The 24,936-nt window shown below is 47.7% G+C and overlaps 3 protein-coding genes and 1 non-coding gene across 10 annotated transcripts in view; 2 read left to right on the forward strand and 2 right to left on the reverse strand.

Moving 5' to 3' along the window:
• The first annotated feature begins 374 nt into the window (after positions 1–374).
• Positions 375–14,859, forward strand: ZNF79 (zinc finger protein 79). Of its 5 annotated transcripts, XM_077768255.1 has the most exons (5): positions 375–725; positions 4,956–5,044; positions 7,574–7,700; positions 8,169–8,267; positions 13,562–14,859. In XM_077768255.1, exons 1-5 carry the CDS (start codon positions 710–712, stop codon positions 14,731–14,733), a joined length of 1,503 nt encoding a protein of 500 aa, XP_077624381.1. In that variant the 5' UTR covers positions 375–709; the 3' UTR covers positions 14,734–14,859. The 5 variants fall into 5 exon arrangements, with proteins under 5 accessions (XP_077624381.1, XP_077624382.1, XP_077624384.1 ...); XM_077768256.1 differs by lacking the exon at positions 4,956–5,044; XM_077768258.1 differs by lacking the exons at positions 375–725; positions 7,574–7,700 and having other exon boundaries at positions 4,988–5,044.
• Positions 14,860–16,515: 1,656 nt separating this feature from the next.
• RPL12 (ribosomal protein L12) lies at positions 16,516–20,309 on the reverse strand. Its single transcript, XM_077768261.1, has 7 exons — positions 20,172–20,309; positions 19,543–19,616; positions 18,356–18,454; positions 17,901–17,982; positions 17,222–17,308; positions 16,743–16,855; positions 16,516–16,571 (listed from the first exon to the last, which is right to left on the reverse strand). The coding sequence occupies exons 1-7, from the start codon at positions 20,206–20,208 to the stop codon at positions 16,566–16,568; spliced, it is 498 nt and encodes a 165-aa protein (XP_077624387.1). The 5' UTR covers positions 20,209–20,309; the 3' UTR covers positions 16,516–16,565.
• On the reverse strand, positions 17,392–17,521 carry LOC144235081 (small nucleolar RNA SNORA65). Its single transcript, XR_013336136.1, has one exon. It is a non-coding gene; the product is annotated as a small nucleolar RNA SNORA65 (small nucleolar RNA).
• A 64-nt stretch (positions 20,310–20,373) lies between the features above and the next one.
• The window catches only part of LRSAM1 (leucine rich repeat and sterile alpha motif containing 1), a 37,918-nt gene continuing 33,355 nt past the window's right edge, over positions 20,374–24,936 (forward strand). For 2 of the 3 annotated variants that reach the window (XM_077768252.1, XM_077768254.1), the window contains exons 1-5: positions 20,374–20,448; positions 20,814–20,970; positions 22,311–22,416; positions 22,832–22,888; positions 23,908–23,952. In XM_077768252.1, coding sequence (XP_077624378.1) covers positions 22,345–22,416; positions 22,832–22,888; positions 23,908–23,952 — 174 coding nt within the window. In that variant the 5' untranslated portion in view covers positions 20,374–20,448; positions 20,814–20,970; positions 22,311–22,344. Of the gene's footprint in view, positions 20,449–20,753; positions 20,971–22,310; positions 22,417–22,831; positions 22,889–23,907; positions 23,953–24,936 lie in introns of all 3 variants that reach the window. The other variant, XM_077768253.1, reaches the window with a different exon arrangement.

The raw sequence follows: 24,936 nt of genomic DNA on the forward strand, positions 1-24,936 counted from the left end.
AGAAGTCAAGCCCCCAGCGCTAGTGTTGTGTTAAGTCTGCGCTTGCGCTAGAACCACCGCTCCCAGGATCCTTCGCGGCCAGGTCGCTTCCCGTTTCGGGCCTCGGTCGTGGAATTCCGGCGAACCTGAAAGGAATGTGAACCAAGCATGACGGAAAAGGGATTCCGGGAGCAGGAACAGGCGGAGCCTCTCTGGGAAGGATGGTTCACAAGGGTGTGCGGGTCACAAACCTGGCACCGAGAAAGAAAAACGTTCTGGTCAGGAGCTGGGCCCGGAGACTTCTGGGAAGTGGAGTCCGTTGGGGCGGGGAAGTCCGTACGCATGGCCGGAAGTGACGGTATTCGAGCGCGTCCTATTTGGCGCGCGAGCTGGGCCTGGCCTTTGGCAGTGCTTGCGGCTGAGGCTTCTGAGCTGCGACAGGTAGCCGGGAGCGTTCTCGGGTAGCCGGGAGCGACTTTTTCCACGCCTCATTCTGCTTGAGACCCAGTCGGTGGTTGCGCCACGGGCTCCCCAGCCGCGAGGCCTGGCTGCCGCTGGGGAGACAGAAACCCGGCTGGACAGGCGCGACCGGAGTTCCCAGGGCCAGACCCGGGGTCTGACGGCAGAAGCAGGAGGGAAGAGTCCTGCCTGGAGCGGGCACCGCAGGCCCGCAGAGCGCGACTGGGGCTCAGAGGACTGCTGGGAGGCGGTGGCGCGAGGTGGCGTCCAAATGCTGGAGGAAGGAGGTGAGAAGGAGGGGTGGAGGGAGCGGCTTGCGGGAGATGCGGCTTCTTGTTCCAGCTTGCCCACTAATACCGCTGTGTGACCGGGACCAGAACTCTGCGCTTATGCTTTCCACAAGGGGTTGGTTTGGATCCTTTTTTGAGCAAAGAATTCTAGGGTGAGGAAAGTTGGAGGCGCACAGGCCTGGATAAACCCTGCTTTCCCCGATCTGCTTGATGCACCATTGGCATTTGAAAGTCGAAATAAATGGTCCCTGGGAAGGAAAATGGGACAACCCAGGGTTTCCTGTTGTTTCTGGTCTTCCAGCCGTTCTTGAAGCAGCCAGATATTCTCAGAACAGGAGCCTAGTTGCTCTACAGGAGATTGAGGGCCTATTCAACCCAGTTGGTCTGTGAAGTCGGAGAGGATACTGGAGATGTGGAATCAGACGGCCAGCGTTCCTGTTTAAGCACCGGGGTACTGGTCAGGGCTTTTAACCTGCGTTTCTTCTGGAGGGAAGCCTGAAATAACGTTAGCTACCTTATTTGCGTCTAAAAACCAAGCATCAGATAACGTTCTTGAAAGCACCTTGAGCAATTTATACAACAGAACAAACGTGTGGGTAACCAGCGAGGCCTGTACCATCCTCCCGTAGATCAAGGGGTCCCCGTATTGGTCTGTAATTTTTCAAGTGCAAGTTTGGCATTTTGGATTCTCTTCCCCCAGAGACCTGGGGACAGCAACAGGATGATTATCCTCCTCCTGGTACCACCAGAGAGGACATTAAGGTCCAGTGGAGTTGGGTACCATTTAGTAACATAAAGTCTGTACTAAAACCAATATCCAGGCCTGTGTACTACTTTTTAATGTGTACAATAAAGTGGCTTTTAGTTTGCCAGGTTGTGCAACCACCACCACTACTTAATTCCAGAACATTTTTATCACCCCCCAAAGAAGCCCATACCCATTAGCCACCGCGCCTCATTCCCTCTTCCCCCAGTCTCTATGGATTTTTACTTTCTGTTCCTGTAGATTTGCCTCTTCTGGATGTTTCATAAAAATAGAATCATACAGGGACACCTGGGTGGCTCAGTCTCAAGTGTCCGGCTCTTGATTTCAGCTCAGGTTCATGAGATGTGGCCCCAAATCAGGCTCTGCACCTCTGCACTGACAGCGTGGACCCTCTGTCTCTCTGCACCTCCCCTGCGTGCGGTCTCTCTCTCTCTCTCTCAAAATAAACAAACTTTAAAAGGACAAAAAAATCCTACAATATATATGTCTGGCTTCTTTCACTTAGAATACTATGTTTCAGGGATCACCTGTGTTGTAACATGAATGAATGTACTTCATGCCTTTTTATGGCTGATATTTCATTTTGTTGCTAGACGACATTTTGTTCCTCACTATCAGCTCTTATGAATAATGCTGCTATGACAACATGTGCCCGAGTTTTTGTGTGAATGTGTATATCTAGGAGAGGAACTGCCGGGTCATATGGGAACTCTGTTTAACTTTCTGAGGAACTGCCAAACCGTTTTCCACAGTGGCTGTACGGTCCCGGTAGCAAAGTTCGAGAGTTCTAGTTTCTCCACATCCTCATCAACACTCGTTTTCCATCTTTTTTGTGGGTATGAGGCATCTCATAATGGTTTGATAGGCGTTTCTCAAATGACTAGCGACTTTGAGTATATTTTCATGTACTTATTGGCTGTTCGTATATCTTGCTGAAAGAAACGTCTATTCATATCCTTTGCCAACCTTTTAATTGAGCTATTTGTCTTTTTATTGTTGAAGTGTAAGAATTCTTTAAATATTCTGGATACTAGACCTTTAGAAGATAAATGATTTACAGATACTTTTCTGCCATTCTGTGCCTATCTTTTTTACTTTCTTGCTAGTGCCTTTTGAAGCACAGGTTTTTAATTTTGGTGAAATTCAGTTTATTTTTTCTTCTGTTGCTTGTGCTTTTGGTGTCATGTCTATGAAACCGTTGCCTCATCAGAGGTACTAAAGATTTATTTATTTATTTTATATTTTTAAATGTTTACTTATTACTGAGAGAGCATAAGCAGGGGAGGGGCAGAGAAGGGGAGACACAGAATCCAAAGCAGGCTCCAGGCTCTGAGCTGTCAGCACAGAGCCCAACTCGGGGCTCGAACCCACGAACCATGAGATCATGACCTGAGCCAACGTTGGACGTTTAACCAACTGAGCCACCCAGGCACCTCCCCAGCACCATCTTTTTGAGATTATCCTTTCCCCACTTACTTTCTTGGCACTCTTTTTGAAAATCAATTATCCACAAATACATGGATCTATTTCCGGATTCTTGGTTCTTCTCCATTGATTTATATTTCTATCCTCAAACTAGGACCACACTCCTTAATTACTCTTGCTTTGTAGGTTTTGACAGTGTGAATGTGAGTTCTCCAGTTTTGTTCTTTTTCCAGATTGTTTGGCTCTTCTGGGCCATTTGCATTTCTAGATGAATTTTAGGATCAGCTTAATCAGTTTCTATTAAAAAGTCCTCTGGGATTTTGCGTAATTCTGTAGGGACTGCATAATTCTTTAGATTAGTGTGGTGAGTATTGCCATCGCAGCATTGTTGTCTTCCAATCCATGAATCCATGGGGATTCTTTCCATTTATTTCAATCGTCCATAATTTCAACAGTGTTTGGTAACTTTTAGTGTGTGTGTCTTACATTTCCATTGTTGAATTTATTCCGAAGTGTTTTAGTCTTTTAATGCTCTTGCAAATGGAATCGTTTTCTTTAATTTCACTTTTGGATTATACATTGCTAGTGTATCTATTTAAATCTTCTGCCCATTTTTAATTGGGTTACCTTTTTATTGTATCCCCATCTTGGATCTTGCAACCTTGCTGAACTGGTTTAGCTGTCATAGGTTTTTTTTTGTTTTGCTTTTGTGGGTTCCTTAGGATTTATTTTTTTCGTTTTCTTTCTAAATAGCAGGGCTATTTTATTTTATTATTTACTTCTTTTTTAGGTAGGCTCCATACCTAATGTGGGGCTTCAACTACAACCCTGAGATCTAGAGTCCCATTCTCTACTGACTTAAACAGCCAGGTACCCTTCCTTAGCATTTTCTGTATACAAAATCGTATCTACAAATACTGATAATTTCACTTCTTCCTTTCCAATCTGGATGCCTTTTTTTTTTTTCTCCCCCAGCCCTTCCTAATGTCCCTGGCTAGACCCTCCAGTATAATACTGGATAGAAGTGGTGAGAGCAGATATCCTTGTCTTGATCATAGAAGAATGTTTCAGCCTTTCACCATTAAGTATGATGTAAATCTGGATTTTCTGTAGTTACCTTTTATCAAATTGAAGATGTTCTCTGCTCTTTCTGGTTTATTGAGTGTGTCTTATCAGGAAAGGGTATCAGATTTTGCATAATGGCCTTTTTGGTGTTTGTTGAAATGATCTATGTGGGTCTCTGACTTTTTATTACCTGTGGTATATTATGTTGATTGATTTTCATATGTTGAGTCAATCTTGCATTCCTGGGATGAATTCCACTCGATCATTACCTCTTTTGATTTGGTAACTGTCTGAAACCTGCGGAGCACTTTTTCCCAGCGAACTGAGCAGTAGGTGATAATTGTCAACTGTGTGCTTACCTGCTAGGCATTGTGCTAGCTGCTTTGTCCCCATTTTTCTTTCATCTTCACAGCATCTTTACAAAGGATCGTCATCCATGGGGCACCTGGGGGGCTCAGTTGGTAATGCGTCCCACTTCGGCTCAAGTCATGATCTCACTGTTCCCAAGTTCAACCCCCGCATCAGGCTCTGTGTTGACAGCTCAGAGCCTGGAGCCTGCTTCATATTCTCTGTCTCCTCTCTCTCTGTTCCTCCGCCACTCACACTCTGTCTCTCAAAAATAAACATTTTAAAAAATTTTTTTAAAAACACAAAGGATCATCATCCTCATTTATAGGTGAAAAAAATGAGCCATAGAAAGGGTGTGTGACTAGCACGCTGCTGGTAAGTGGTGGACTTCCCCTTCTTGAGTCTGTTACACTCATAACTCCCTGCATCTGAGTGAATTGATGGGGTTTCTGAGGTAGGAGGGGCAATGGGAAATTTACATTCCCCTGCAGGTCTGCGCATTCAGTCCGAGTGCCCCAGACCCTGCGGTGTCCTTTGAACCCCCTTTGGAGCGCGAATGTGAGACTTTCTAGCTTGGGGAGCTATAACTTTTAAGCCTTATTGGTTTCTTTCCCTTCCTCCAGAGCCGCCTTCCCCAGACCCTGGCCTTCCACCCGAGGAAACCACGGGACATGAAGGCATGGCAGCTGGTCTCCTCTCAGCTGGGACCCACGTAAGTTTGAAATTTGCTCTGAGAGGCAGCCTCATTTTCTTTCTTTCTTCCTTCCTTCCATCTTTCTTTCTTTCTTCCTTTCTTTCTTTCTTTCAAATACTAAGAGGTTTTTGTTTCTGTTGGTTAATTACGAAAGGAATTCGTGTTTCTTGTAGAAAACCTGAAAAACACAGAAAACACACCCAAAAACTCACCCTTATTCCCACAGAGAATTAAAACACTTAACGTTTTCATTTGCGTCCTTTCAGGCATATTCTTCCTTTCCTTTTCTTTTTTTAAGTTTTTAAAGGTGTGTGTGTGTGTGTGTGTGTGTGTGTGTGTGTTGTTCTTTTGTTTCTTTTTTTGAAAGGGTGAGATCAGACAGGGGAGAGGCCGAGAGAGAGGGAGAGAGAGAATCCCAATCTCATGAATTGTGAGATCCTGACTTAGGTCGAGATCAAAGTTCGTTGCTTAACTGACTGAGCCACCCAGGTGCTCCAGGATTTTATTTTTAAGTAAGCTCTACACCCAACTTGGGGCCCAAACTCACAATCCCGAGATGAAAAGTCACTTGCTTTACCGGCTGAGCCAGCCATATGCCCCCATGAGTCTCCCTCTTCTACTTTCCCAAAATGGGTTTGTCCTGCTTTATAACTTTCTTTTTATTTCCACGTCACAGAATTTGATCAGTATTTCTCCGTTTCGTTAAGAGTGTTCTACAGAATCATTCCTAGCGTATTCCATCGCATAGTTCTTCTACCAGGGTAGGAACTGCCTTCTCTTTTTACTTGACTAGACTGGGTAATGGTCTGTTTCTTTTCCTTAGAAAGTCTGTTCTTGGATATTCTTATCAGTTCTCTTAATAACAGATTTTTCTTTCTCAGGTTTTTGCTTTCACTTGTCAGATTTATTTTTCAAATTGACCTTTTAACCTTTAACCTCTTAAGTCAAATTTCTAATTTGTCTTCTTCTTTTCTTGTTGGTAGTGAAAGCGGTTGGCTGTGGGTCCTATTTTCTTAGATATTCCAGAATTGTCACTTTGATTTCTGTCTGCCCATTCAGCTGGTCTGTGTTCCACGAGGACAGAGTGTTTGTCTTTTGTCACCCCATGACACACAGGTATAGTGTAATTGCAGAGCGGAGGGTGTGATGGCTCAGCTCAGTTAGCAATTATTAAATTGCTCAGTTATTCCATCGCTCTGTTTTGTTGTTTATTTTGTATTAACCCTGCTAACGCCCGAGTTCTTGTAACATCTCGTAGCTGTAGTATCTTACGTTTGTTCTTGTATTTCCTACGGTATTTTTTTCTTTATGAATTTCACATGGTTATTTCTAGTTCGTGAGAGTTACATCTTTATGGTGATTTTACTTTTCTTGACCATTATAAAATGACCCAAATGTTTTAAATATTTCATAGGTTTAAAAAATGACCCTCTTTGTCCTATGTAGTGCATTTCTCAGTATGAAAGATGGGGTTGGGAGAACAGGTAAAACCAGAGGTCAAGAGATGTATTGTACTTTGGAAAATGATGCTGGCTTCGGATAAGGCAGCGACGGCGCCGCGAAGAGAAATGTGGGAGCTTTAGAGACCCTGGTGGGAGGGCGGGGAGGGCAGTGAAGATGGAAGGCAGTGAAGACGCGGGGAGTTGCTGCGGGGATGGGGAAGATGGACACACAGGGTCCTGGCATGGCCCACGAGGTAGATGCGGGTGCCTTACTTGTGCTGAAAACAGACGCGAGGACTTCCTCGCCTCCATTCCTTTGCTCATGGTGCCTCACCACCTCCTCTTTCTCCCTCCTCCAAGCCCGCTCAGCAGTCCCCTCCTCTCTGTGGTCTTCCCGCGTCCTCCACCCAGGATTCCTTCTCCGTTATCCTGGCCCCTGGTCTGTCCACGTTTCTGACACGCTACTACAGGTGGCCACAGACATGTCTGGTTTCCCTTTTGTACCGTGTGATGTCCAAGTTCACAGGGACGTTTATCACATGTTCTGAAGAACTGACCTTTCACAGTTCTTTCTGATTTCTCATTGCACAAACATATATGTTCAATTTTTGTTTTTTCTACGTTGTCTCTTTCAGTTCCCAAGCACCTGTTTCTGCCCAGCTACTTGTTTTATGTAGAAACAGATGTATATGCGCTCCGTCTATATACAGAGTCTGTCAGAGTTGTAAACGTGCAAAGAGACTGTATTTGATTTATTTTTGTGTGTCAGTATCCAGTATAGTGAGAAGCACATAGGAAGTGATCAGTAAATGTTTTTCTTAAACTACCCAGGGCTGCCTTCTATCCTAAGGCCACTGGGTGAGCAGGAATGTGCTTGTTGTTTGGGGCGCCTGGGTGGCTCAGTCAGTTGAGCATCTGACTTCGACTCAGGTCATGATCCTGAGGTTTGTGAGTTCGAGCCCCACTGCAGGCTCTTTGCTGACAGCTCAGAGCCTGGGGCCTGTTTTAGATTCTGTCTCCCTCTCTTTCTATGCCCCTCCCCAGCTTGCACTCTGTCTTTGTCAAAAAATAAATAAATGTTAAAGGAATGTGCTTGTTGTTTCAGGGATCCATGCCCTTCAGCAGTGTGACTGTAGCTTTTACCCAGGATGGGTGGAGGCACTTGATCCCTGTTCCTAGGGACAGGTTCAAGGAGGGGATCCCAGAAAACACCAGGAACTTGGTCCTGCTGGGTAAGGAAACCATTTGAAATTTAGAATCTACTCCATTCTGAAAATCTGTGGCACTTTCTAGTATTGAGTGGCACTTTCCAATTTACTGATGCACAGGAGGGATAGTGTTTATTCCTCGTGGTTCCCTCGTGTAAGGTCCCTGCATTCCAGGTTGGGAAATAGGCAGTTTCATTTTGTTCCCGTGAGACTGCACCTCCCTGTTTTCTTATTTCCCAGGAGGGTTCCCAGGAACAGTAAGTTCCTGTCTTTCTTAATAACTGGCTTTGGGGGCTTAACTTCACTCCCCGACTTGACCCCTCCTTGGCACTGTGTGCATCCCTCTGTGCCTGGCACCAAGTAAGTGCTCAATACATCCTTACTGAGTGAATGAAATAAATGACCTGACTAGTGTGTTTCCACTCTCCTGAGTTCTGGGTGGCTATGTATACTTAATCTAAACCTCTAAAGCCCATTTCCCCCCTTGAATAGGACTTCCAGTTTCCCAGCCTGGCATGAACTCCCAGTTGGAACAAAGGGAAGAAGGCCCATGGATGCTGGAGGGAGGAGGCTTGAGGAGCACCTGTCCTGGTGAGTGAGCACGCACCAACGTCCATGTGTTTGGGGAGCAAAAGCCCTTTGGAAGTGCATTTGGTTTGGTTATTTTAACAGTCCCATGAGGTAGACATTATTATCCCCATTATACAGATGAGGAAATTAAATCTGATAGAGACCAATTATCAGAGCCTCACAGCTAGAAAGTGGCATGGCTGGGGTTTGAAGCGAGGCCTGTCTGACTGCAAAGCCCACTATTCCACACCTTCTCACGAAGTTCCCTGGGCTGGGAGATACCTGTGACCACAGGTGGTGTTGCTGGGCTCCAGGAGAATGAAGTCATCATTGCTGGCCAGCACTTTCTCTGCTTTGGGTTCATCTCCAGTGAGGCTCTCAGGTGCCCACCTTCACCCCTACCTTCAACTGTGATACCTACGTTTATCTCTCTCTGGTCCTTAATTGGATGCCTCCCTCTCCCTGCTTCCCTCCCCACCTTCTCCCCGTCTGCATGACCATGCTAGAATTTCATAGAGAGCTTATACTGAGAACCTTAGGAAAAACAAAAGGAAAGCTGTATCTTCCTTGTTTATCTCTTGCTCCTCATCCAAAGCTGCTCACTCCACCCCTACCTTCAGGCTCCAGCCCTCACTGTTACCCCAACCACTACTCAAACTTGCTGAGATCTTTCCTTTACAGGGAGCCTCAGTGCTCCTGCCCCTCCCGTTGCTCAAGTCCCTCTGCTGCCCAGCACCATACCTGTTAGGCGGGGCCTTTTCTTCTGGGCTGTCTGCCCTGTGTAGAACTTCCGAAATTGAATGTGGTGTTCCGTCATTAGGTAAGGCAATAGCTGCATTTTTCTGGAAGAAGGTTTCATCACAGCCTCAGAGAGTTTCAGGAGCCTAGAGAGGTCAGATCACCATGTTACTAGAAATAGAACTTGAGGGATGCCTGGGTGGCTCAGTCAGTTAAGCGTCCAACTTGAGCTCAGGTTATGATCTCAGAGTCCATGGGTTCAAGCCCTGTATCGGGCACTATGCTTATAGTTCGGAGCCTAGAGCCTGCTTCGGATTCTGTGTCTCCTTGTCTCTCTCCCACTCCCCTGATTGCACTCGCTTGCTCTCTCTCAAAAATAAACATTTAAAAAAAAAATAGAACTTCGGAAAGGGTGTTAGCACCAAGCATCCATGCTCTGAGGTATCACAGTACTAGTGTAGAAACAGGAAAGCCAGGCAAGTCCTGGCTTACTACTTACAAATTACATGGATTCAGAGTAAACTATTAGTTATGTGGTTGCTTGTTTCTCTGCCTAAAAAATCTAAATAACAAAATGTTATTTCACAAACTAATATGCATGAAAAAGGAAGTTCTCAACTATGGAGTGCTGTATTAGCCGTATGGTCATGAAGCAGTTTGAGAAAAGTTGAAGTCTGGCTACTAGAGTGACAAGTAGCCTGCTCCGTGGTGTGGCACCTCTGCTCTGAGTCACAGCGCCTCCTGGGCGTTGCTCCCCTCCACGGGCTGGCTTCATAGTCCCATCCTAGCCCTCCCGCAGCGGCAGAGCCAGGTCTTTAAAGTACCTTTCGCCTCACTGCCTGCTCTAGGGATTTCCGTTGTGCATGTTGACATTTCCCCAGGCACAGCCGGTTAGTTTGCCACATGCTCATTGGATTTGTTATTCAGTCAGCAAATCTGCATTAAACATTCGGTAAATGCCTGGAATAGTTTTAGCTACTGAAAGTACAAGAGAAAACGAAGATACAGTCTCTGCACGCATCCTAGTGAGATATGAGTAAACCAGGTGACGTGTAATACCAGATAGTGATGAGCCCTGTGAAGGAGCCAAAAGCAGGATAAGGGAGTAGTGACTGGGGTGTGAAGGTGAGAACAGGAATACAGATGGAAGGGGGCCGCTGTTGTAGGTCAGATGACTAGGAAAGACCACTTGGAGGAGGTGACATTAGAGCCGAGGTCTCAAGGAAGAGAGTGAGCCAGCCGTGTGAGTGTCTGGGGGACGAACATTCTGGGACACAGCATGTTTTGAAGCTGTTGGAGATGGGCTTGACTTGTATTAAGGTCAGAAGACCCTGGGCCTCAGGAAATGGGGGGAGAGTGGTAGGCGGGGGACAGATAGGGCTTTGGAGGCCATGCTGTGACATCCAGATTTTATCGACATAAGCCATTGAGGGTTTTGAGCAGGGAGGGGACAGTACTTGATTTGTGTTTGAAAATTGTATATGGAGGGTTCAAGAGTAGGAGCAGGGAGATGAGTTAGGAGTCTCTTGTAGACATTCCAGGGTGAGAGGGTGGCGGCTGGTAGGAAGGATTCAGGACATATGTGGGTGTTAAAGCCAACAGGACTTGCTAGTGAATTGGATGTGAGTGGGCAGGGGCATTAAGGATGATCCTGACCTGAGCAGAGCAGGTGAACAGGAAGACCGACAAAGACACTGGCTCGAAAGGGACAATCAGTTGTTCTGTTTTGGGGCACATTCGGACATCTTTAGTCTCCTACAGGAGCCACTACCCCGGGCAGATGCGGACTGAGGTAGAATGATCCATGAGCATCGTGTGGTCTCCTGCACTGCCCTGTCTCCCTCTGCTGCTGTTCTTGGCACTTTTCCTCCTTTCCACCTTTCCTCAGATAGATGGTGGGGTTTTAAGAGCTGTCAGAGCTACACATAATCAAATACTGATTTACATGGAGATGCCCTCAATCCGAAATGGGGCTGTGCTGTGCTCTTGGTAGATTGGGCGTTAGTATGCTCATGTGCCCTGGAGGGAAACCATTTAAGGGAGTTTACAAAGAAGACGTCTAAGATAATAACAAGCACTCATATAACATTTAACTGTCCCTCGTGTGTTGCAAGCACTCATATAACATTTAACTGTCCCTCGTGTGTTGTAACTCATTTAATCCTCATGGTAATTTTGCAAGAGCTACATTTATAACTAGTGAACCCAAGAAATGGAAAGATTAAATAGTCTGCCCACAGTCACAAAGCTAGTGAGAAGCAGAGCTGGACTTAAACCCCAGCAGTTTGGGTCAGGATTCTCTATAGAAATTCAAATAGGGGCTCTTACTCAAATAAGGGCTCAGTCTGTTGAGTGTCTGGTTCTTGAATTCGGCTCAGGTCATGATCTTATAGTTTTGTGGGTTCAAGTCCCACGTCAGGCTCTGCAATGATAGCACAGAGTCTGTTTGGGATTCCTTCCTTCTCTCAAAAAACAGAACAAAACAAAATTCAAATATAAGTCACCCAGAACCGACCTTGTTATTCTGTCCTCTGAGAGGGTAGAAACCCAAAGAGTTGTCAGGAGAATTGACCCTTGTGAAAAGCAGCTCCGTAGCCCCCCCAAAAGTCCACCCCCTTATGTGCAAGGCCCCGTGTAGGACACAGGTGTGTGGGACCCTGTGCTTCAGGTCCCAAATATACATTACTCACATTTTAGAGTTTTCTCTTAAAATGAGGGAGAGCCAAAGGTTAAGAATCATTAACTCTTTAAAAGATATCTGTCTCAGGGCGCCTTGGTGGTTCGGTTGGTTAAGCGTCTGTCTCTTGGTTTTGCTTGGGTCATAATCTCATGGCTTCATGGGTTCGGGCCCCACGTTGGCTCTGTGCTGCCAGCGTGCAGCCTGCTTGGGATTCTCTCTCTTCCTTCCTAGCTGCCCTTCCCCCACTCATGCTGTGTGTCTCTCTCAAAATAAACTTAGAAAAATTTCTTTTTAATATCTACTTTCTGATTATAAAAGCAATGCTGTTTATTCTATTTAAAATAACTTTTTTCAGGGTATCTGAGGGGCTCAGTCGGTTGAGCATTCAACTCTTGACTTTGGGTCAGGTCATGATCCCTATATCGGGTTCTGCATTGAACACGGAGCCTATTTAAGATTCTCTCTTTCCCTCTACCCCTCTCCCCCACTAGCACACTTACATTATTTTTCTAAAAACAATAAAATAACTATTTTCTGGTAAAAATATGTTAATTTGAGATTTGGAAAAGGATAAGAAAAAAACCCAAGTTCCCCTATCCTCCCACCACACAGAGCTGCCTCCATCATCTTCATATAACAAAATGCAATAATACTTTTTTCTGAGGTTGATTTACGTGGTCTGAGTATATGCTGAATATAACTTACAGGGTCTTTTTTAAATCACTGCATATTCTCTGAGGTGGTTTTTGTGACTTTTATTGTAACACTAACATTAGAGAACATTAGAAAATACAGGCAAACACTGAAGGAAATAAAAATTGCTCCTGATCCCACAACCCAAAGATAACACAGGTTACATTCACATTGTATATCTTTCCAGTGTTTTCTCAATACCTTTCTGCAAAAGGTACTATAGTGTACCTATTCCAAACGTGACCTTTGATTGCTAAGTAGTGTCCCTCAATTGGCTGTACTGTCATCATTCCTTTATTGAAAGGTGTTTGCTTTTCTTTGACAAATGATGGTGTGAGCAACTTTGTCAACACAGCTTTGTGTAGTTTCTCATTAGTTCCTTAGGATAGATTCTTACAAGTGCAGTTCCAATGTCAACATTTTAAAGACTCTTGACACAACCAGATTGCTCTCCAGAAAGGCTGTCCCAATTCATGCGATCACACCAGTGGGTAAGATCTCATGATGCTGCACCCTTGCCAACACTCTAGGATTAGCCAGATTTTGAGATTTGATAGGTGAAAAAGTTTCATCTTGCTGGCATTGGTCATCAGCTTTTTTTTCCTTTTTTTTTTTTAATTTCAAGTTTATTTTGTGAGAGAAAGAGAGAGCACAGTGAGGGAGGAACAGAGAGGGGGAGAGAGAACCTGAAGCAGGCTCTGCACCGTCAGCACAGAGCCCACACGAGCCTCAAACCTGCAAACCGTGAGATCATGACCTGAGCTTAAATCAAGAGTCAGATGCTTAACTGACTGAGCCACCCAGGTGCCCCGATCATCAGCTTCTTAAAGTAAGTTTGGTAAGCAGATTGCCAAAACCACACCAAGAATTGTGAGACTAAGAAGACACATGGACATTGCCCAGTATTTGGCCAAAGCAGAGGAAAGGGTCAGAAATAAGGGAGCCTTACATCTGAGGAAGGTAAAACTTCTCTATATCCCTTTGCACTTTAGGAAAGGGAATAAAGCGTGTTTATGTATCTGAAGAGCCATCTTGGTCAATGTTTTACAGTTTGGAACAGAAATGTGAGGTGTGTTCTGGTTGAAAGGGGTAGAGCATCAGACCTGTCTGCCGAAGAGCTCGGGCAAAGCCCATCAGCCTTTGTATTCCAGTAGGACCTTTGCTTCCACCAAACTGGAAAAATGGTTTTCTAAATATTTTTCAGACTGGAAGATTATGTCTGAATCACCACCCGAGCAAGACATTTCTGAAAATTCATTCCAAGACACAAGTAGAGAGATGCCCCCTGGGGAGTCAGACCCCAGGAACAGTGAACTGGGGAAGAGCTGCAACCTAAGACCAGTCCTTTCTCCACAACAGAGGGTTCCTACAGAAGTGAGGCCCAGGAAATGGGAAGCACATACGAAGAGCTTCAGGAAGAATTCAGATAGAATGAAGCCTCACAGAGCCAAGCCATATACGTGCAGCGAATGCGGCAAAGCCTTCAGTTACTGCTCTTCCCTGTCTCAGCACCAGAAGAGTCACACCGGGGAGAAACCCTATGAGTGTAGTGAGTGTGGGAAGGCTTTCAGCCAGAGCTCGTCTCTCATTCAGCACCAGAGGATTCACACCGGGGAGAAGCCTTACAAATGCAACCAATGTGGAAGGGCCTTCAGCCAGAATGCCAACCTCACAAAACACCAGCGAACCCACACTGGAGAAAAGCCCTACAGATGCAGCGCGTGCGAGAAGGCCTTCAGTGACTGCTCAGCCCTCGTCCAGCATCAGAGAATCCACACGGGAGAGAAGCCCTACGAGTGCAGCGACTGCGGGAAGGCCTTCCGCCACAGTGCGAACCTCACCAACCACCAGAGGACGCACACAGGGGAGAAGCCGTACGAGTGCAGGGAGTGCGGGAAGGCCTTCAGTTACTGTGCCGCGTTCATTCAGCATCAGAGAATCCACACGGGGGAGAAACCCTACAAGTGTGGCGCGTGCGGGAAGGCCTTCAGCCAGAGTGCAAACCTCACAAACCACCAGAGGACTCACACGGGAGAGAAACCCTACAAGTGCAGCGAGTGTGGGAAGGCCTTCAGCCAAAGTACAAACCTCATAATCCACCAGAAGACCCACACCGGGGAGAAGCCCTATAAATGTAACGAGTGTGGGAAGTTTTTCAGCGAGAGCTCAGCCCTTATTCGACATCACATCATTCACACAGGAGAAAAACCCTACGAGTGCAATGAGTGTGGGAAGGCGTTTAACCAGAGCTCCTCCCTAAGTCAGCATCAGAGAATTCACACTGGTGTGAAACCCTATGAATGTGCTGAGTGCGGAAAGGCCTTCCGGTGTAGTTCAGCTTTCATTAGACACCAGAGACTCCATGCTGGGGAGTGAGCAGAAAGTGGGTGGGGACCCGACAGGCATAGCAGGTAGCTTGAAAACCTCTGGAGACGAGGACTTCCATAGCCTGTAGCTCAGAGCCACATGCAAAAGCACCTTTAATAAATAGTCCCTATTTTATACGTTGTATGTGGAAGGTGTCAAGGACCCTTTTCTCCTCAGGAAGCATAAACTACCGAATTCAAATTACAAGAGATTGAGCCAGAGTGGAGTATACAGAGCACTGCAGAAACCTTAGTTTATAGGGAGTAAGTGAACAGTAAGTGAACAGTGGATGAAGGACTCCTGAGGAAGGAAGTTCCTTCCTAAAGGCTATTTGGTGAGGATTCTCTCTGCATGACTAAGGACAAAAGAACACACAACAGGAATGAACAGTTTCTCCATAACAGGGGAGTAATTCAAGTGAGGAAAGGTTGATGCCCACGATGTGCTAGTCTCACTGGGGGTAAGGGAAGAGATTAGTGTTCAAGACACTGATAGGCCCTATGTATCTAGTTATAGTGTTGGCTACTATTTAAAAATACCCAGAGGGAAGAATGGAAGCTAGTCCAATCCCCTCAGCAAGGCACCTCCCTTTCTATGGGGACAAGAGACCACCTGAAGCCTACCATCTTCCCCCCGCTCACAGCCAGGCTGGTGGGTCCTGCACTTCTTCTCTTCCTAGAGAACAGTTCAGTTTCCTTTAGATCAAGATTTTCATTGTTGGCTTTTCTTCCTCCTTGAAAGGTCCTAGGTCTTTGACATACCCTCACTCAAGCAACATGATCTCATCTCTGCATTTATGAACTTGAGGTTTGGGGTTAGGTAAGCATTGACTTCAGGATCAGCCTTGGCCCCCAACACCCAGGGCCTCTAGCTGATGTTTCTTGGGACTTGGCACAGGTCCTCAGGTAATCTTTTCACTAAAGGCAGCTCTCCAACCCTGCTTATACCTGGTGCGACTAAAATCCACCTATTTTGGGGGTCCCTGGGTGGCTCAGTTGGTTAAGCATCTGACTTCAGCTCAGGTCATGATCTCGCAGTTTGTGAGTTCAAGTCCTATGTCGGGCTCTGTGCTGCCAGCTCAGAGCCTGGAGCCTGCTTTGGATTCTGTCTCCCTCTCTCTGCCCCTCCCCTGTTCACACTCTTTCCCTCTCTCTCAAAAATAAGCAAACATTAAAAATTATTCATAACCCCCTTTAGGTTAGTGCCCAGAAGCCCCTCCAAGCTGCTCAGCTGTAGCCTGCCCCAGTACCCAACTATATCATCCATTCCTTCACTCACCATACACTGATTAAGAGTCGTGAGCTCAAGTCAAAAGGAGCCAAACTAAGGAAAGAGGACAGAGACTCAGGAAAGGCAAAAAACTTGCCATTAGAAAATGACCCTTAAGGACTTAAAAGGTCAGGTTCCTTGGTTTCCCATCAGTGCTTCTGAGCCCTGGCTAGAATGGACAGTGAAGCCTTGTAGTGAGGGCTGTGGTCCCCTAACATATTCAAGAATTAAACTGGTCTGGGATAGAGATTCCCAACCATTTCATACTGAGGTAGAAGTTTTCTTTCTGGTCAAGAATTTTGCTCCAAAGAGTTCTATGAATACATGTAGCCACAAACAGCACGGAGACTTCTTTTCTAGAGGCCTTCTCTGAACCAGTCCCATACAGGGCAACAATCTGACCCACAAGGAGCTTGTTACCTAAATTGCTACTTTCTCCAGAGGTTCTGCCACCGTGACCCTACTAACCACCATTTGACCACAAAAGAACTAGGTCCCCCAAGAAGAGGCTGTATCAAAAGGTCCACTGGTTGTCAAATGATCCTTTATTAAAATATTTTCCTTTGTAGTTCTTAACTCTGTGGGAAAGAAAAAAGAAAACCTATCAGTTAGTGGAACAAAAAATTCTCAATAGCCCAAACCCATTATTGACCATTTCTAGAACCTTTCCAGCCCATCTCCACAAATACTACTTCAGCTTTCCTCCAGCTCTCACCCTGACTTAGGCAAGTAAAACAGAAGTCACTTACAGCCGGGCATTCCACTGCACCACTATTGATGTCATCTATGATGTCATGAGGGTGGCGGCCATCAACATTGCAGCCTACAGACTGGGCGGTCCCCAGAATCTCTTTAATGGTCCCTATAATTAAGAAAAGTGGCATTAGAGGGGCTTCAGCAATCCTCAGTCACCCAAAGGGAAATACTTTTTCACATCAGTAAGGAGAAGTTAGCCCTCTATTTTATGGAGTAACATCCCTGCTCCTCTAAAATTCAGAACTCCACTTACATAAGCTATACACAAGCTCTGCATGCAAACGTTCCATGGGTTCTGACACCCAGATTAAACACGGCGCAAATATTCACTGATACCAAGTCATTCTTCAAACCCACAAGACCCTGCACCCCAACTGCAGGTCTTACAGAGTAATGTCCCTTTAAGTTGGGAAATGCTACCACTCAGTGAATACACCCCACATAACAAGATGGCTCCCTGTTGTTCACTTACCAGAGAGTTCTCTGGCTAATGATCGGTGCCGCATCTGTCGGGCAATGTTGACAATCTCATCAAAAGTGATATTTCCACTGTGCTTAACTACAAAGGAGAGAAACAGCAAAAGCTTTGTCGCAACCCAAGGCCAGAGCACACCACAGGTACTCCCTTCATCTTTAATTTCAGGCTGTTCCCATGCTTTCGGCACAGAGTCATCCACATGAAGAACAACCCTGTTTCCTAAGCTGGGGTTTACTATCAGCTCACCACTGGATTGCACCAGCCAACAGAGAACTGATAGGGTGCAGTGGCGGGTGGCTGGGGTAAAATCAAGTCTGCTAATCTTAACATGGAGGAGATGATCTTTTTACATGAAAAAAGACAAGTTGAAGTTACTGGGGTTAGTTAAGCTGTTCAGAGCATCTTCCAACTCAGAAATGGTCTGATTCCTGGACCTCACTGTCAAGTACTTTCCCCTACTATTTCCCCCTGCATACACTTTGGGTAGGGCCAGTCCCAGGCTAGGGATTGGGGAGAGCCACATGGCACTTCTTGGTAGTGCCTGGCTGTCTAACAGCTTCTGAGCAAATCCATGCCATCCCTAGGTTTTGTTTGTTAAAGCAAAAACACACAGCTAAGCATCACACTGGGTAGACGCCACCACACACAAATAACCAGGGAAAAGACCACTCACTGTTTTTCTGCTTCTTTCTGTCTCTCGGCGGTTCCTTGAGGGCTTTGATAATCAGGGCGGAGGCAGATGGTACCACTTCAATCTGCAGAAAGGTTTCTCCATGTGAATTAAGCCCTACTCCACCCTCCAATAAAAAAGGCCGATACTGCCATGCAACTTGGCTCTCAAAAAACATGGGCCAGGCTGGGCTTGCTGTACACTGGCCAACTACTTTTCACAATCTAAAACATGTCCTACCCCTAGAAGACACTAAGTCTTTGCCCAATGTCACACAAGCGACAACAGTTAACATTTGAGCCCGTATCTGCGCTTTGATCCATGCTCTCAAAAAAGCCTTCCCCACATTTAAAATTGCCCTCAGCTCACCACTGGGGCAGATGGCCATGTCAGCAAAAATCTTCCACCCAGGGATTCCAGAGGGTTGCTACCTCTGCCCTCCCCCTCAAAGCAAGTACCTGGGCCTGTCTGTTCTGAATGGTCAGTTTCACTGTAATCCTCAGACCCTTCCAATCACCGGTTGCCTTGGCGATGTCATCACCAACCTTTTTCGGAGACTATAGAAAGAAAGGGATACAATCACACTGTGGTCTAAGTTGAAGTACAGCCTGAAACCCTGCCCTATCCTTCTCCCTTGGCAACACCCAAGCCTTTATTCAACCCAGCACAGCACATTGGGGGATAGGTGGGGGGGCCGGGGCCTGAAGCATGTAACTGCACCTAGCAAATCAAGGAATGGCTGTCAGTTGTATACACTGGAGAACTGCAGCTAGAGGGAAGTCTGCTTGGGGCTGTAAGCTGCAAACCCAACACCAAGTCCCTTACTTACCTACCTGCCCGTAAAGACCCACATGGTATGATGTAAGGATTTTTAATACTGGTTACAGTCAAATCACCTGGACAGTTTTAAAGACACCAGGTTTCTGTCAGACCAATGCAAGTCAGTGTGCAGGGACGGGGTCTGGACACTTGCTACAGAAGATTTCCTAATGACCACCAGCCTCAACAGGAAAGATACCCAGTGGGTGCCAGTTAAACTGAAAGTCAAGGAAAAGTAGGAAGATGCTGGTTAAGACAGACCACGCAAGAAACACGCTCAGGTCAGGAGACCAAGATCCAAGGAATAAATGCCTAATGATTCTCAGGGAAATGTATGCTCGGAAAAAGCATAAAAATAGACAAGTGGGTAAACAGGGCAGTCATCGGGAAAGCTGCTCACCGTATGAATAGGTTATGCAAGCTACTATATGAAGTTCACCAGGATCTTACCCCACGGCCCATTTCACCCTCCCAACCGATATTTAACCCATCAGTGCTCTACCCATTTCCCTGACTGGCAAACACGGGCTAAGGAGGCAGCCCAGTGTCACCAACCTACTCTAAGCCCTCACACAGACCTCTGGCCCATCCCTCAGGTACACTAAGAGCAATTAAGAAACAGTGTAAGTTACAGCTTCAGAATAGCCTGTTCCAAGCTCCTCGATCGCCAGGCTACGGGAGCACTTCCAGGCCAGCGGCTCAGAGGCATAGGTGGGGCGGCCAACTCAACGTCAAAGGCACCTCAGATCCGCTGTTTGCACAAGCCCGAGCTGAACTGCCTTCCATCCGACAAGCTAAGAAACAGGCCTCCGCGAGGATGACTTACCAGACCCAGCGGGCCGATCTTCGGGGCCAGGGCAGACGTGGCACCGACTTCGCCGCCGGTGCACCTCAGGTATACTACAGAAAGACAAGACCAGCGGCGCTGCAGAGGGAGCCCCCGGGTCACAGCCTTCTCCCCCTCTTTCCCGGGCTGGCCACGCCGCTTCGGTCTCTTCGGGACAGCGCCAGAGATTCAGCAGGGAGCGAGGAAGGCCACCCAACCCCCAGCGGACGAGCCGCCTCCTCCCTGGCGTGGACCGCTCCGGAAGCCACGTGGGACTGGGGCCTTCGGTTCAGCTCCGGCTACCGGGGCCCGCACTGGGCCGGCCGATGCAGTGGAGGGGGAAGCGCCCGGACACAAACCTTACCCTAGGGCGTGCGGGCTGCAAAGCCACCACGGGTCGTCCGGTCCTCCCTCCCCGTTTATACGTGGGGAAGTTGAGGCCCAGAAAGAGTGACAGACTCGACCAGGACCTCACAGCGCCCTGAACGCAGCACTGGAAAGGCCTCTAGCGGCAGCAACTTTAAAGCCCGACGTGAAAACGGCAAGGGCGGCTGGGGCCGCGGGGCCGACGGGCTGCGGGGAGGAGGGATGCTCCATTTCGCAGCCCGAGCCACATCTAAAGCACGCACCGACTTTGATCTCGTTGGGGTCGAACTTAGGCGGCATGGTGGAGGCGGTTGGTGTCGGATGAACCCGGATTCGGGACGACCGAAGACTGTTGCACCGTCACCTCCTCCGAGCCGAAGCCAAAAGGCCGGAAGACTCACTGACTGCGCCGGATATAGGCAGGAAAGCACGACACTCGCGAGAACCGTTAGCTCCGCCCAGCCTCCCAGCGACGCCCTTGCCGCCATGTTGCTTATGGGCAGGTGCCTGAGGCTGACGGCTGGAGAACCCCACTCCTCGGTGAGTTATGGCTAAGGGTTCGGGGAGGTTCGCCTCGAGGAGGCAGACACGAGAGGGCTGCTCTCGGGCCCCGCTGTCCGCCATTCTCCCTAATGGTGAGGTTCACCCTGTGGTTCCTGTCGTCCAGTCGCAAAGCCCCGCCCCTCTCCTAAGGTGTCCGCACACCCATTCCGAGACCCTAGGGCCATGGGGACCCCGGGCCCCCTTTTAGCTCTTTCGTGATGTGTGCATTTTGATTGTCAAAACAATTGTATTCGAGTCTAAATCTCGCCCAACTCTTAATTTCATGATTCTACGGTTCTCAGAGTCTGACTTCGTCATCCTGGTCTGTATGACTTTCTGAGATTCTGAGTTTCGGTCCCCAGCTCCTGCGTTTGGAAGATACTAGACTCCGGCTCCTCCCGGGCCCGTGCCCGGTGGTCTGAGACCCGGCGTACATGACCAAGCCTTAGGAGTGATCTGCCCGCCTTCAGGTCCACCCAAGGGATCGAGCATCTGGGACTTGTGCATCCACAAAGCCAGGTGGGGCTCTCCCCACTCCAGCCTGGGGAGGATGGGTGTGGTTCTTCCCACTGGGCTGGACGTCGGGGGAAGGAATGGGAGAGAGGTGGGCATCGAGGAGCAGGAAGAGCAAATCTTATGGGAGGGATGGAGAAGGGGATGACCACTGTGGAGGAGGTTGGGGGAGGACTGAACTTTGGGGAGGGGTTGAGAGAGGATTAGCTTGTCATCAGGGAGGGATGAGGGAGGGCTGTGTTTAGACTCTCCCCATCCCTGCTGCCAAGTGGGTGACAAGAGGGGCCTGAGCCAGCTCTGCAGGTTGGCCTGCTCCCCAGACTGCCACGCCCCTGTGGGCGGAGACCTGTGCCCCTCCCCTTGAGGTCTGGATGTGTATCTTCTTCAACTGCAACTTCTCCCTAGTTCATTAAGCTGTAGTAGTCCCTGAATAAATATTGTGAGATGTATAGTGCTATGTGGCTGACATTTATTGAGCAGTGGTAATGTGCTATCGACTTTACATATATGAAATCACTGGCTCTTCACAGAACCAGGTATTAGTAACATTATTACACTTTACAGATGAAAAAACTGAGGCTCAGAGAGAAGAGAGATGAACAAAGGTGACATTGTGGGTGGATGGCAGACCTGGGACCCAAACCCAATTAGATTTCATCCCAAAGTCTGTGCTGTTAACCATAAGCCTCTCTCGATGATTGCTTCCTGGCTCGTTGATGTCTCTTATCAAGCACCGATATTTGCAGATATAGGCAAGCAGTAAGCATCTAGCTTCTGAGTTCAGGACTTAGTGTGTGCTAAGGTAACATGAGCATGAAGGAGTCGGGCAAACCCCACAGTATCAGGACTTGAAAGAGAAGAATTCCAGACTGGTTTCTCTACAATCCAAGCTGTATAACCAGATCACTGAGCTCACCTGCCAGTTTCATTACCTTAGCCCGGGCTGTGGGGAGAATCACATGGAGTAATAGCTGTGAGGATGGTAAGGTGTCTGAGGATTGCTTTTGGATTTTTATTTTACTAAGAGATCTCTTTGTCTATGATGGAGTTGAACTCCCCAAGGTCATGCCATGGCATGGCATCACAGTTTGCTGATGCTGCTCTTATAGTGTGTCAGAAACTAGAAGTGATTCATCAGTCCCGTCTGCTAGGAGTTCTCGAAGAGGAATCTTAGAGAGACCTATTGTGCTGGGCCCCTGGCACAAGATTGATAGTCAGGATGGACACAGCCCTACCCTCAAGAATCATACAGTCCAGCAGATCAGCTACGTGTTCTTTATCCCTGTGCTGCCTGTCCTGGCTGTGTGAAAAATTCCCCAGGCCCTAATTTCTCCTCTGTGCCCTAGAGTCGTGAAGATTACTCCTGGGGGAAAAGGAAGAATGCCTCTCTTCTTCCGGAAGCGGAAACCCAGTGAAGAGGCTCGGAAACGACTGGAGTATCAGATGTGTCTGGTGAGGGAACCGGCTTCCTCTGAGTCCATTGCCACCTCTGCCCTCACGAAACCGGGTTCCACGTTGGCCCCCAAACAAGCCGTGTGCTCCCTCCCTCCTGCCCGCCTGCCTCTCCCCAAACCCCAGAGGAAATCTCTGACTCAAAGCAGACCCACGAGGCCACCTGTCAGATGCTCAGGAGTCCCTCGATCACTGTTGTCATTCCATGATCATTTGCTCCTCCCCGCTGGACCTCAAGCCCCATTAAAGCAGGGATCATTGGTGCACCTGCAAAATAGACTGGGTGAGCCAAATGGCGTCCATTGTCTTATAGGTCCTTAAGCCTGTGTTTCTTTGCCTGGTTTGTCCACCCTGCAAGGGTGCTTTGTTTGAACACTTTTTTTTTAATTATTACTATTATTCTTTCCACCCTCAGGCGAAAGAAGCTGGAGCAGATGACATTCTTGACATCTCTAAATGTGAGCTCTCAGAGGTAAACTGGAGTACTGTTCTGGCTGTGAATGTGATCTGTCCTTTTTTCTTGGATCACATGTCCCTGAGAGAGACAGATGTAGACTGGGGTTTGAAAAGGCCAGAAGCATTAGTCAAAGAAATTTCCTTAGATTCTGTTTTTATTCAAAAGAATTGAGATGATCGTTGGCCTCAACATAGTCTTCCTAGGATCAAGGGGTCTAAAAATTGTACCCACAGGGGTGCCTGGGTGGCTCAGTCAGTTGAACGTCTGACTCCTGATTTTGGCTCAAGTCATGATCCTGGGGTCGTGGGACTGAGCCCTGTGTCGGGCTCAGTGCTGGGCCTGGAAGCTGCTTTTTTTTTTTTAATGTTTTATTTATTTCTAGGAGAGAGAGAGAGAGACAGCGTGAGCAGGGGAGGGTCAGAGAGAGAGGGAGTCACAGACTGAAACAGGCTCCAGGCTCTGAGCTGGCAGTCAGCGCAGAGCCCGACGCGGGGCCCGAACCCACGAACCGCGAGATCATGACCTAAGCGAAAGTCGGATGCTTAACCGACTAAGCCACCCAGGCGCCTCTGGAAGCTGCTTAAGATTCTCTCTCCCTGTCCCTCTCCCTCTGCCCTCCTCCCCTACTTGTGTGTGCTCTCTCTCTCTCTCAAAAAAAAAAAAAAAAAGTTTTTAATTAAAAAAAGAAAATGTACACCCAGATTTCCAGGGAACTGGGAGATTCTGGGGTTCTGCAGCCTCTGCCCAGCACCAGAGATCTTTCTTTTGCTCCAATAGAGCTCATGATGGGGGTGGTGTAGGGGCTGGGGTGGGCAAGGCTGTCTTCTGCCACCTGATTGCAGGGGGAGCTGACCGTGTCACCAGCGGCATTCCTCACCAGCCTACCCTCACGGCCCTCCTGGCTTAGTGCTGCCCTCTACGTGAGGATTTTGCACTTGATCACCTCCTGCCCCATCCCCCCCTCACATGTGTGCCACTCAGAAAACAAACACGGGCCGGAGGGGAGGCACTGACTCTTCTTTCTCTTATTTTAGATTCCTTTTGGGGTTTTTGCAACATGCAAAGTTCTACAGAAGAAGGTGAGCCAGATCCTCATTTTCAAAGACTTGTTCATGCGTGTTTGCGGGTTTGAAATCACGTGGGACTTTTAGGAACTGCCTTCTTGGCACAGGCATCTCCATTCTCCCAGATTCTCACCCTTTCAGCCTGACACAGGTGTTTTCCCAGTTAGGAGAGCAGGCTTTGGGGTCAGATGGTCCTGGGTCACATCCTGGCTTTGCCCCTCTTGTGAGTTGGGCAACTTCCACCAACTCTTACATCTATTTCTTCATCTATGAGATGAAGACACTCCCAGCTCTACTCTCACAGTGGTATTGTGAGAAGTGAGTGGCAGGTAGGGAGGTGGGCAGATAGAGAGGCAAGTGCACCGGGCAAGATGCCCGCCACAGTAAACACTGGGTGGCCTCATTGTTAATCATAATGAAAACTACACTCATTTCATTCTGGTCACCCAGGAGAGATTAAGAATGGAATGAATGATTTTTCAGAAAGGCATCACAGCTCTGCATGTAGACAGCTAAGAGTATTCTAAATGAAAGGAGGTAAAAAGAGTGCTCCATACCAACACAGCAGAGCTCCTTGACACTGGACATTTCTGTGCAAGGGTCGGTGCCAAATAAAAAGAACAACAGATGACACGAACTGAGCCCTGAACCCCAGGCCAGTCCTGGGATTAGTGCTTTTGGTCTGTTAGTTTCTTAATCATACGCCAGCCCTTGGAGGCGGGCCCTTTATTCTCTGCTTCCCACATGAGGATGCTGAAGCCAAGGATGGTTCAGATCAGGACAGCTGCACAGGGCCGCTCCTCAAGATGGAAGGTAGAATGAGGCCTCTAAGATCCCTTTCACCCTGGAAATGGCAGGTTTTCGGGTCCTCTGATTCTGCATTTGCAGCTTCTGTGATTCCAAACCACACCCCCATTGCGGTGTCTGGGAGAGCAGGGGCAGGCGGGTTCTGAGGTGCATCCCCAGCCGAGCTGCCTGCCCCTGCTCACCGCTCATCCT

Source organism: Crocuta crocuta, unplaced genomic scaffold, assembly GCF_008692635.1.
Source record: "Crocuta crocuta isolate KB4526 unplaced genomic scaffold, BGI_CrCroc_1.0 scaffold35, whole genome shotgun sequence".
Classification (NCBI taxonomy): Eukaryota; Metazoa; Chordata; class Mammalia; order Carnivora; family Hyaenidae; genus Crocuta; species Crocuta crocuta.

Coding starts and splice junctions, on each gene's coding strand:
- ZNF79 (XM_077768255.1), top strand. Junction 5,045..7,573: donor TCCTCTCAGCTGGGACCCAC/GTAAGTTTGAAA, acceptor TTGTTGTTTCAG/GGATCCATGCCCTTCAGCAG. Junction 8,268..13,561: donor CTTGAGGAGCACCTGTCCTG/GTGAGTGAGCAC, acceptor AATATTTTTCAG/ACTGGAAGATTATGTCTGAA.
- RPL12 (XM_077768261.1), bottom strand. CDS start 20,208: ATGCCGCCTAAGTTCGACCCCAACGAGATCAAAGTCG. Junction 17,983..18,355: donor TTCAGAACAGACAGGCCCAG/GTACTTGCTTTG, acceptor ACCTTTCTGCAG/ATTGAAGTGGTACCATCTGC. Junction 16,856..17,221: donor ATTAGCCAGAGAACTCTCTG/GTAAGTGAACAA, acceptor TCTTAATTATAG/GGACCATTAAAGAGATTCTG.